Source organism: Heterocephalus glaber, unplaced genomic scaffold, assembly GCF_053883595.1.
Source record: "Heterocephalus glaber isolate CG9 unplaced genomic scaffold, H.glaber_assembly_v1.0 deba00000006, whole genome shotgun sequence".
Lineage (NCBI taxonomy): Eukaryota > Metazoa > Chordata > Mammalia > Rodentia > Bathyergidae > Heterocephalus > Heterocephalus glaber.
Window position 1 is genome coordinate 1,363,401 of NW_028258136.1, and position 12,105 is coordinate 1,375,505.

Here is a 12,105-nt window from a genome sequence, read left to right on the forward strand (position 1 = left end):
ATCAATGGAGAGCCTGCAAGGTAACCTGCATCACACAAGGCACTGAGGACAGGAGTTTAAGAATAGACAGTCCCTGACCTTGTGGGACACATATGGGAAACTCTGATCTCAGTCTCCTCATGCTTATGCAGTACTTCACACTCTGCAGCGTGCCACTGTGTACGTCCCCTCATATGATCCCCTTAATGAACTTGTAAAGTTGTTAGGGAGAATGTAATTATCCCCAAATTGTTAGGCACTAAGCCACAGAGAGCTTAAACAACTTGCCCACGGTCACACAGATAATAAATGGCAGGCCCTGGGCTCCCACCTCTAAGGCCCGTTCTCAGAATTCCACGATGGCCTCAAGAACAGGTGTGACAGCAGTGGATTCGAAGCAAGCAAAGAATCAGCAGAGGGCTGTGATGAGAATTTCAATCCTGTGGATGAGAGAGCATGTGCCCATGGCGGGAATGGGCTCCTTTCCCTGGCTGTGGCTGGCTTGGGGGTCTGGGAAGTGAGGGAAATGTGGTGCGACACCCGGGCTTACCTCTCCGCCCTCTCCCCAGATGGTGAAGGCAATCCAGGTGCTGAGGATCCACCTGCTGGAGTTGGAGAAAGTCAATGAACTCTGCAAGGACTTTTGCAACCGTTATATCACCTGCCTCAAAACCAAGATGCACAGTGATAACTTGCTCAGGAATGACCTCGGGGGACCCTACTCCCCCAACCAGCCCTCTATAAACCTTCACTCACAGGTAACACACAGGGCTGGGTCCTCTCTCCTTAAGCCAGGTGTGCAGATAGGTTGGAGAGTCCCCTGGTGACCTAGGAAAAGGGATAAACTTATTGGATGCTTTTACCTGTGATCCACTCCTTTGTCCATCAGTGCAGCCTCACCTACCAGGGATCAGTGTTCCTTAAACAATGACCGGATATTAGAGGGACAATTCCTGACTTCCTGATCCAAGATGTCCTAAGAAATGAATGAGCTCCCACACTAAGAAGATAGGGTACTTGCTCAGTGGAGGAGCTGAGGGTTGGCCTAGACCTTCTGGCCAACAGGCTTCTCTCTGGAAGGCTTGACTCGTAAGCTGTCTGCATTCCTGGAAAGGAGGTTTAGGTCCTTCCTCAAATCCTGCCCTCTTAGTGATGAAGACACTTCCACAGGATTGTTCTTCCTTAGTCATTCTCTAGATGCTCACCCTACCCTGGCACCTCTGTCCCCCTAAGGTTCCAGGCCATTGTAAATGTGATCTCAGTCCACCCCTTCCAAGATTGACCTGCCACCTCCTCCTAGGCACTGGAGATGAGGAAATGGTGGCCAAGAACTATGGGAAAGAATGCCCCCTTCTCACCAGGGCAGAATGTTTTCCTCAAACCAATAAATTAAGAAAGTTGCTGATTATACCTTCATACCACATTCGCTGGCATCTACACATGCTGTGGGCTCACTTTTCCCCGAGTTCCTAAGCTCAGAGCACTTACAGAGGCCCCCAGGAAGCTCACAGAAGTCTTAGACAATCAAGTGAGGGGCTGCAAGGAGACTTTCTGAGGATGAATGGAGAGAGGTCGCAAGAAGAGTGCTGAAGGTAGCTGTGCCATTCTTGTCCCTAGAAGGTCTATCAGGACCTCCAGGCTGTTAGGGAAGAGGAGGGGCAGGCGGACCTCAAGCAGGCCAGATCGCCCACTGTGACAACAAGCCCTGAAAATCCATTCAGTATCACATCAAACCCACCCCAGTGGGATCTCTGTTGGACTTGGGAGTGAGTAGTGTATAGGACACAGGGCAAGAACTTTATTTCCTCCTCCTATTGCCTGAAATCACCAAATCACTTTATTACAGATCAAAAGACAGCAGCCCAGGCTTCTGCTTGCTAATATTCTCTTGAAATAGACTCATTCCTTCAGAGCCTTATTGTGCTTTCCCTTATGATCAAAATTAGCAAGAAACTTGCATAAAAGAGGACAATAATTGCTCAATGAGCATCTCGTTTGTAATTTATTAGTTTCTATTATTGTGAGTTACCATGGTGACGCTGCACAGCCTCAGTGACGGGAGAGATGTAAGATAGGAGCTGAGGAGGCTGTGAGCCCTCACCAAATGGAGATGCACATTTTTATCAGTAATTTTCATGAAAATAATAAGTGAGGAGTTAATGAGATGGAAAGCCATCCTGTGGCTATTGTGAATTTTTTTTAAGTGTTGATCTAATTAGAATGCATCGGTCAGGAAAAGTAATGAGGATTTAGTGCCTCACAGAGATGTGAGGATCATATCAGAAAATTAGCACAAGTCTTTGGAAATAATCAGGTCCTTGGAGAGGCCCTGGATTTCCCCTCCTGGGCCCTCTGACTCTACCTTGAGCTCTGGACTTGGGGATATGCTATGATGGAGGAGGGAGGAAGGAGGTGCGGAGCACTTTGCAAGCCACCGTGGCCCCTCACGGTTGGGGGTCCGAGGCTGACAAGCAAGGCTGCAAGAAGCAGGTCACTTGAGGAGTGGGGTTTGCAGAGAAGGAGAACATGGGCTCTGGGTGATCATGGTCTTAGAAATGCTTCCGGCAAGAATCAGCCCTCCTGAGGGATGGTGGCACTTAGCAGGCACCTCTGAGTTTTCAGGAAAGAGGGAGGAACTTTGGTTCCTAGCACTGGGAGTGTAATATCTCCGCCAGAAGGCGAGGCTAGTTCTGGTGTTGTCCCTGCAGAAACATCTCTGATCCTCAGCGAAAATGGAACTCAGACAATTGAATGGAGAACAGACACTGTGGAAGAGGGAAAAAGATACTTAGCAAGCCGTCCCTACTTGATATCACTCAAACTTGTCCCCTCATACCCTCTGACTGCTGCCTCTCCTGCCTCTCCTGCACTCAGGCTTCAGTGGGTTAATATGGTAGTGGCGCTCAGGTCGCTGCGGGAGCTTTCTGAGCTGCTGCCTGTCTTTCCAGCCACAACCTTGCCCCTCTCAGCTCCTTCGGTTGGATGCATCTTCCTAAAGCTCTCGCTAGGTCTTCTGCTCACAGATCCTAGTGGCATCTGGAGCTTTCACAACTGCCCACCTGACACTCACAGCCCTCCTAGGTCCATCCTGGCCTCCCCATCCTGAGCCAGTCAAGCTGCTGAACTTGCTGTAACTGTTGCTCTGCACCTTCTGTCTGGGGGACACCTCCCCAGCCACCTCTGTTCAGGCCCAAACCAGCCCCTTCCCAAGGGCAGTAACAAGACTTCTCTCCCAGAGCAGCCTCCCTGATCTCCCATCCAGAGTGACTTCCTTCTCTCAACCAGGTCAGAACCACTAAGCCATTGTTATGGCAAGCACAGCATGTGATTAGATGGCAGGCATTTATATCAGTCTCATTTTCCTCTCCTAGATAGCACAGGTTTTTGGAGTTTGAGACAGTATTTTTTGTATTTGAAGTCACTAAATCACTTTATTATGAACCTAAAAACAGTTGTCCAGGCTTCCGCTTGCTAATATCCTCTTAAAATAGACACGTTCCTTCAGTTTTATTGTACCTTCCCTGAGGGTTCCAGCTATGGTCACACGGTCTTGGATGTGATGAGTGGCCATTTCAACTTTCTTATTGAAAGAAGTAATGCAGTGAGAGAGAGAGAGAGAAGCTGGGCGTGGTAGTGCTTGCCTGTAATCCAAGCACTCAGGAGGCTGAGGGAGGAGGATTGCCTCGAGTTAGGGCCCAGCCTGGGTTATATAGTAAGTTCAAAGCCATCCTGAACTACAAACCATGACCTTGTCTCAAAAAACAATCCAAAAAGAAAAAAAAGAAAAGAAAAAACTGAGAGAGAAAAGAAAGTAGGAAAGAAAAAGGAGAGAGAAAAGAGAAAGTAGAAAGAGAAAGGGAATGAAAAGAAATATAGAGGGTCAGCTCAGAAGGGAGTCAGAGATGGGCTAAAGTATGGGAGAAAAAGAACAATGCAGAGAAGGAAACAGGAAGAGACACAGATGGAGGGAAAGGGAGGTGATGCTGAGGATGACAGGCAGAAAGAGAATGGAAAGAGGAATGGCAGCAACAGTGCGACAGAGACAGAGAGGGCTCCTCAACGCAAGGTCCAGGGTACTTGAGGGACATGGTGAGGAGGTTGTCCCCATCCAGTTCCCAGGTCAGGCTTGTGTCTCTGAGGCAGGGCGGAGGCATGCATGGGCTCTTCTGGGAAGGAGACCCTGGGCTGCCAAGGACCAGGACCGGGGAGCCAGTATGGGGGGGGGGGGGGGGGAGTGCCCAAGCATGTGGGTGCATGTGCATTCATTATGCCCCGGCCTTAATCCCCCCATCCTGAAATAGCTGCCCCGAGTGCCAGCCTGGCCTGGGGAGGGGTGTGTCCCCTCTGGAACATGATCCCTGGGATCAACATCTTGGCTGCCTGCCCGCTTTGTTGCAAAATGCTGCCTCATGGTTTTCCCTGTGTGCTAATCATCCAGCCTGTGTTGCAGAGAGGGAGACATTTTTGTTTTCCAGTTGGTGGCCCCACTGCCCGGTGCCATGCTGTATCCTTCCACCGGTTCTGTGATGTTTGGGCCTATTCCCATTTGGCCTTCCCTTTCTCTCTGTGGGTGTTCTCTGTGGGGGTGGAACAGAGGTGGGAATGGGGGAGGGGTGAGACTATTTCTACCAAGCAGAACTAAGAGTTTCCAGGACTTAGCTTTCAGCACAGCTAGTTCTTTCCAGCTCCCTAGGAAGCCATCCTGCCCTGTCTGTAGCCAATAACACCCAGGCTTCTTGCAGGGGTGGCCTCCTCAGTATAGACAGTCATTCCAGACTCTGACTCTGGGTCCCCTGTCCTTCCTACAGGGCATGACCTAAACCATTCCACTAGAGAGAGCCTAACCTAGCTCCTCCTCACTTACTCAGGCACTACCTGACCTGAAGTCCGTCTCCCTTTCTCCATGGTGCTTTTGTCCTAGCTCTGTTACCGGCAGATCAGAACAAACCACCACTCTCATTCGCGCACTTGGGGACCCTTCCTGTGTGCACTATGCTAGGTCTGCTGAGGACATGGGTGAATCCAGGACAAGCTCCTAATCCCTTGGGAAGGAACCACACATCACACCTGAGGATCTGGTAAATCAAGTCAGCCATGGAACATGAGACTGAGAGCTCTGAGAAAGGGCAGGAAAGAACCTCAGATGAGTCAGGAGAGGAGCTGCAGGGACTAAGCCACTTATATGGCTGAGGCTGCCCTGCCCATCCTTCTTCCTCCCCCGTGGAGAGGCCAGCCTGAGGCTTGGCACGCACACCTTCCTGGCCAGGTCTGTTTCTGCCCAGAGACAGGATGGACGAAGTTCAGTGTGGACTAGATTGGCCAGCAGGAGGATTTTGCCCAATGTGGTGGGAAAAGCTGCAGATTCACCACCCTTGGGAGGACTTCCTGGGAGAGGAGGCCTTTCAGGAGGCTTAGTGGAACTTACACCCTATTGGGATCTCTAAAATGAGTGTTTCCAGTGCAGAAAGAAGTCCAGGAGAAGGTAGGGAACAGCCTTCTGGAATCACTAGGGAAAAGAAGACAGCAGAGGGTGGAACAGTCATTCACTTGTGCGTCTGCAGCCACTGGAGCACTTACAAAGCCTGCTGAGCTCAGAGGACATAAAATGGATATGACCCAGTCCATGAGCTCAGAATATAACAATGGAGTATCTGGCAGCCAAATTTATGAAGGGGCTCTATTCTTCACTGATCGTGGTGGCCAGTTGCTAAAGATATTAAAGGAAGTGGAGAATGTAGGCCAAGGGGTCAGGGATGGAGACACATTAATTGAATAGCCACGTCTTCTATGGCTCAAAGAAGAACTGGCAGATAAAGGGAAATTGGGAACACTGATCGAGCTCCAGCCCACTGGGTGCTTTACATATAATATCTTCTTTATCCCTCAAAACAAGGCTTCAGAGTGCCCATTACTTTATGCATTTTACAAAAATGAAGATACTAAAAAAAAAAGTGAAGATACTGTGCCAAGGTTACAGATTTAATAAGCAGCAGAGTCTGGGGTGGGTCACTCCAGAGCCTGAGTCTTCTTAGAGTGGTGATGCTTTTGGGTGGCACATTTGAAGGAGAGTGGGGATCCCGGGTCCTGGGCTCCAGGTAGGGAGAGATGAGCCTGTACAGCTCAGGAATTCAGGGACTAGGATAACGAAACCAATCGCTGGGAAGCAAGAATTTAGATTTGTGAATATATTGGGAGTGAAGAGCAGAGAGGTGTAAAGTGAATCCAATCGGAGATACTGCACTTAGCAGGCCTAGCTCTTCAGCTCTGTGACTCCCTAATAGAATGGGAAGGGGTCTAATCAATAGACTCCCCCTGGGAAGAGCTGGGCTTGTTCACTGACCTACAAGAACCTCTGTGTTTTCAAGTTGGCAGGGACATGGAGGTCAATCACCTCAGCCCAGGCCCTAGAGGTTCTACCCCATGGCCAAGCATCCTGAGGACTTGACCTGTGTGTTTAAGGCCATGTGGGGTAAGGAAGGTAAACCACTTGGAAAGATCCCCATTTAGATGGAAAGGGGACACCCTCAAACCACAACTGTAAGAAGCTAAGTTCACGCTGCCTACTTCCAGCCATTGCATTAAAGCTGTCCTTTCTGTAGATGCTTAGCCCCCAGCCCTCCAGGCTGGGCACCAGGAGACCCAGAGGCCATACTTCCTGCCAGCCCCATGAAACCTGAGAGCCTCTCTCCTTCCGAGAAGGAATGTTCCTTAAGAGCAGCACCTGCTGCTTGTCCCCACAGGCCTGAAACTGCCTCTCCCTTGGGACTAAGCCCCCAACAGGAGTGGAAGAGGATTAGGTGGGTTGATTATATGTGCTTGGCTTCCTTGAGTTTTTGAACCTGGCTTTTCTTGGTCTGAGACAGGACTCTGGCTCTTCTGAAAGAGAGGGACTCTGCCAGGAAGGGTGTCTGGGGACAGGGGCAACCTCACCCATGTAAGGCATGCACACAAACACCCCGCCCCCCCATTCAAGCCACGTGTTTATCAAGCATCTAACCTGCACTTAACGCTGTACTGGGCCATTTTAGGGAAGTCAAAGAAAAACTCTTCTTTCCCTCAAAAAACCTGTGACCAGGCTAGGGCAAGAGGATACCTACGTAAGAAAGAAAAGCATTCTGTTGCATGCCCAGTATGAGGTAAATGGAAGCAGTGGAGAGGATGGTCCATGACCATGCTCAGGATAGACTGAGACAAGCTCCCCAGAAGAAGTGGGGAACTCTGAAACCACCCGGACACTCCTCCAGTCCAGGCAAGTTAGCGACCAAAGCCATCCTCCTGGGAGGCCTTGATGAGCTGATCTGAGGCGGTGGATCAGCAGAGACCCCTAGTGGCGAGGGTGAGGATGGCAGATAACTGGGGCCTGCTCCTCAGCATTACCCCTCACTGGCTCCAGCCACTCAGTTTCTCCACACAGCAAATCCCACGTTGGTTTTTTTTTTTTTGGTACCGGGGAGCGAACTCAGGTCTTTGCGCTTGCGCAGCAGCGGCAAAACCACTGAGCTAAATCCCTGGCCCCCCAAGTTGGTTTTTCTACAGTCTGCAGCTACATGGACCTTTCCTTTGCAAGTCATTTCCCTGCTTCACAGGCACCTTAATAAGATAAAAATTCCAACAATTTCTAAAGATCCTCAAGGGAAACTTTACCGTCACTTCTTTCCTTCACTCTTTCATGTATGCATATCATCATGGTTTCTTTTAGAAATTTCCATCGTGGGTGGAAAGAAACTAAGTCTCCCCGGGCAGTTTAGATCCTTTCCCTATGAATAGTGAAGAACAGTGGTTCATAAGGAGGACGACAGTCCACAGCCACTGTTGGTTCATGAGTGCCCCTACTTTCCAAAAGTCACCCCACAGCACTTCCTGTTTCTTAGTAAGTTCTTCATTTCCAGCAGGTTATCCTTTTTTGTTCCAAAAATGAGATTTACATTAAAACCCACCCAGTGACTGCTGAGGTCCAGAAAGAATGAGTGATGGCTCCGGGACAAGGGTGTTTTCGTTGGCCTGATAGGTGGTGCTCTGGAGGCACAAGCTTGCCACCATTCTAGAGCCACCTCTCTGCCCCCTGGAGGGGGGTTGCATCCATGTTCCAAGCAAAGGACAGCACGCTGGGGACAAGAGCAGGTGGGCACTGGGCAAACTTGTGAGCCCAGTGTGTGGCTTTCCATCTCATTCCCAGGCTTCAGGCCTCTCTCCAGAGGGACAGCATGCTGTGTGCCCGCAGGACAAGGCGAGGAGTTCTTGGGCTGAATAACCAGTCCTCAGCCCCTGGTTTCTGGACAATTCAAGCAAGGATGTGAAACTCAGTGCTGGAGAATGTCACTAAAACTGTACTGCATGTGCTTCTCACCTCTTTGCGGGTGCTAAGGAGCCTGGAAGGAAGTGGCTCTGTTTGGATCCAGACAAAGCAGTGCCCACCTGGGTATGGAGTGTGATAAGCCCCCTAGGAGAGCTTTCAGGAAGATAACACCGTGTGCTTAGCCAGCAGTCTTCCCCAGGGCTTCTGCTGCTGCCATGGTATCTCCTTCCTCAGAGAAGACCTGCAGGCTCTCCCTGGAGACTTAGAGCTGTACTGTTGCCATTCTACAGAGCTAGAGACTGAGGCTGGACTTGAAAGTGCAACAGAGTGAAGTTTTGGAGCTAGCCTGGGCTGGGGCTATGCTCAGAACTCTGGGCCTTGGCTGGGGAGTGAGTTAGGCAGAGAAGCAGAACCCAAAGGGGTGTGTGGCAAGGTTTGTGCCACTCCGGCTGAGTGTGCAACCTTAGCTGAACTTCTTCTGTTGCTAAGAACCCAAGTGGCTCTAGGACTTCCAGGACAGGATTTTAATCCCCACTATGGCAGTCCCTAGTTGAGTGACCTCAGCCAAAGGAAGTGGGAAATAAATTATGGGGTGGCTAAATGTGCCAAGCAGTGTGTTTGCACTGGAGCTTGTCTGTCTGACCCCAAGGCCCATTTCCTCTCCCCGTGAGCATCTGTCCTACACTCATGCCCATTTGGTTCTGGAAGTCAGTTTCATTCTTTAGACCTCAATTCCTCTTCAGGAAAATGGAGTAATCTCTGTCTTGTGACTTCATTAGGTGATGGTGAGATTAATGTGAAATAGCATGTGAAGAACACTCTCTAATATTGAGTGTATGATAAATAGGTAATTTTCAGACTCAACTGATCTTTTGGCTAGCCAAAGGAGATTTTTTTAAATACTGATTATTGAGGGTCTGATTCAGTGGCCATGAGAACCTATGTCTTTAAAACATCCCCATGTTCAGGAGATTTCTGAAACAGCTTCTGTTTGTAGGTGCAGGGCATGAATACTATTTCCCCAGATCTTGGGTATGCCAGCACTTTGCATTCCCTTTCTTGCCCCAAGAAGATGTGGGCAGCCCTGGTCAGCCTGCAATCTCTACCCCTGAAGTTTCCCATTCTGTTCTGCTGATATAATTTGGCTGCCTCTCAGCCAAAGACCCAGGGAAGGGGGAGAGGGGTGGGAGAGAAAAGGATCTGATCCAATGTATAAATTGCCTTTAGGTACCCATACCTGGTGAGCTAGCATGGAGCTGTCCAAGCCACAGGGTAGAGAACCAGCCAGAGTTTGAGTAAGCAGATGAAGTATCCAGGTGGTATCTTACCCTTCTGCCTTTGGCTAGAAGATAGTATGTGTTGGTTGAATCCTAAGGGACACATCTTGTATTTATGGTACTGATTTTGCCTGCATTTTCCTAGACTTGCTGGATATTTCTTTTGGGAAAAGAGAGTCTGAGGCAACTCTTCCTGTTTTCTTTTTTCTTTTTGTACTGGGGATCGAACTCGGGACCTTTCACTTTCGAGGCAGGCGACAGCACCACTGAACTAAATCCCCGGCCACAGAGACAACTCTTTCTGTTTGAAATTCTCAAATATCTCTAGCAAAAGATGAGCATCTTAGCACAGATGATTCCAAACGAGAGACTATCAAGCAGCTGCTTCCATTGGTTTTAAGGTGAACGGTGTCGAGGTCCCCTCTCCTCTGTTGACTTTACCTTGCACATTCATTTCAGTTTCAAATAACACCAAGACCGGTTTATACCCTGTGAGAGTGGTTGGGTGGGATGTTGGAATAAGGGTAGCTCACTCTTGGAGCAACCTTGTTCCAAGGATGTCAGCACTGGGAGAATACATTTTATAAAAAACAAAGTGAGGCCCACAAAAGGGTTGTGTTATTCCCAAACTCTGGGTTTAGGTTGTTTTTTATCTCCTCACCTAGGATTGACTAGGTGACTAGGATTCAAGGATTCCCTTGTAGCCCAGAACTCAGCACAAGGAGGTTGAATACTGAGTGTACTATAGTTGTAGATGAAGGAGAGCTTTGTTCTAGTCCTATTGCTGCTAAACAGCTGAGTGACCTCAGGCAAGACACTAGGGCCTGTAAATCTCAGTTTCTTACTTGTACTTGTAGGAATATGTGGAGGCTTTTAAGAGTTCTTGCAGTTTTAGACTCCAGCTGCATGAACAATCATATTAAGAGTTCTGCTCAAGGAATGAACCTCACTGGCTGGGAAGCTCTTATAGAGCCCCAGAAAGGGGAGATGAGGGAAGGAACCCTCACCCAAGATCATAGCAGTAGAGGTGACCCAAGAATAGAAGCAAAGCCTCCTCCTGCTTCACCCACCCAGAGAAGCCAGACCCAGAGGCCCCTTGTGGCAGGTGGGTGGGAAGAGGGGAAACTTGACGCCAGTTCTCTGGTGCTGCTGTATAGTATTTATAGGCACTGCTCCTCCAGGTCTCAGGGCAGGGGTAATCCAGGAGGGCAAAAAAGCCAGCCCAGGTGGAGATGCTATGGGGGATTTTATCAGCTGAATTGAGTGAGATGTAGAAATCAGTGCCAATTTCTACTTCCTGAGAGGTTCTGCCTAGTCACACAGCGCCAGGGTCTGGGAGGAGATTCATTGTAGCTGTACCCTGATACTCTGATACTTTCCCTTAGTCTCTTGCTTCAGGTAGACAGTCATTGGCTCAAGGTTTCTTCCAAGCGCAGGTATCTTCTTGCTCCAAATTTTAGACTTTCCCTGGAGGCTAAGGAAGTTTGGGAAGACCCAAACTTCCTTGAGTCCTAAAATGCAAACTAGGATCCCTCCCCCCAGTCCACACACCCTGTCTAATCTATTTTCTTGGCTATTTATCTATCTCTAAATCTTTGCAGTTCGTACCTTATAGTCCCAGCATTTGAGTTTTGGGATGTCTGCCTGTATGGCTGTTGGACTGGTTAACTGGTTCAAGCCCTGTTTTCAGTGAGGAACTAAGAGATCCAGGAAAGTCTCCTAAACCTTCTTCTTCTACACTTCATTGGCTCACTTTCTTGCTTTCTTCAGTTCTAGAGACACTGACCTCTCACACAGCTAGTCTGTTCAGCCAGCCCCACGTGTGGGCTCCCCAGAGTCAGGGAGGGCCCCTCACTCCTTAGGGACCTATAGCCACCAAGCTTCCTTCCTCTAGAGTTGGGAATCCCTCAACGTCAAGGACTTCCTTATCTGACCATTGAATAAGAATGATGAAGAGAGCAGCATGCCTGAAAAAATGTCTTAACTTCCTTGGCTACTGCAAAAACAAACTACAAGGACACTCTATGGGTTGAAAATGTAGAGCAAAGGGACTCTGTTTCCAGTGGAGTCCTGTGTTGGGAGCCTGAGGAAGAGGAGAGAATTGATGATAGGTGCTGGAGGCAGCTGCAGTGGAGACTCATATCAGATTCCCTTAGAAGACAGGCTATGCAGAAGCCAGTGTGGCTTCATTTGTTATTTTTAAACAAACATTTTAATATTCTGAGCTAGGTGCTAAGGAGACAAAGGCAAAACATTGGAGGGCTGGAGATGTAGCTGAGTGGTAGTGTGCTTGCCTAGCATGCATGAGGCCCTGGGTCTTGATCCCCAACCCTGCCATAAATAAATAATAAAATATAAAATAAAAAGAGGCTGCTCTGTGCCTGATGTGGAGTGTAATAACTGCTGTTCTAAAGGATGTGAGGAAGAGAGGCACTGCAGAGCGGGGAGGACGGCCAGGGAAAAAGGCTGGGGCTATTGAGTGTGAGGAATGAGCAGGTGCAGAGCAGGTGCATAGCAGGTCTCTGCCATGCCTGGCAAGTTTTCAGACCCCAA

The 12,105-nt window shown here is 49.1% G+C and overlaps 1 protein-coding gene across 8 annotated transcripts in view; it reads left to right on the forward strand.

Moving 5' to 3' along the window:
• The window catches only part of Pknox2 (PBX/knotted 1 homeobox 2), a 251,324-nt gene that overhangs the window by 216,591 nt on the left and 22,628 nt on the right, over window positions 1-12,105 (forward strand). For all 8 annotated transcript variants that reach the window (XM_004874488.3, XM_087204553.1, XM_087204724.1 and 5 more), the window contains one exon: window positions 549-737. In XM_004874488.3, coding sequence (XP_004874545.1) covers window positions 549-737 — 189 coding nt within the window. The remainder of the gene's footprint in view (window positions 1-548; window positions 738-12,105) is intronic.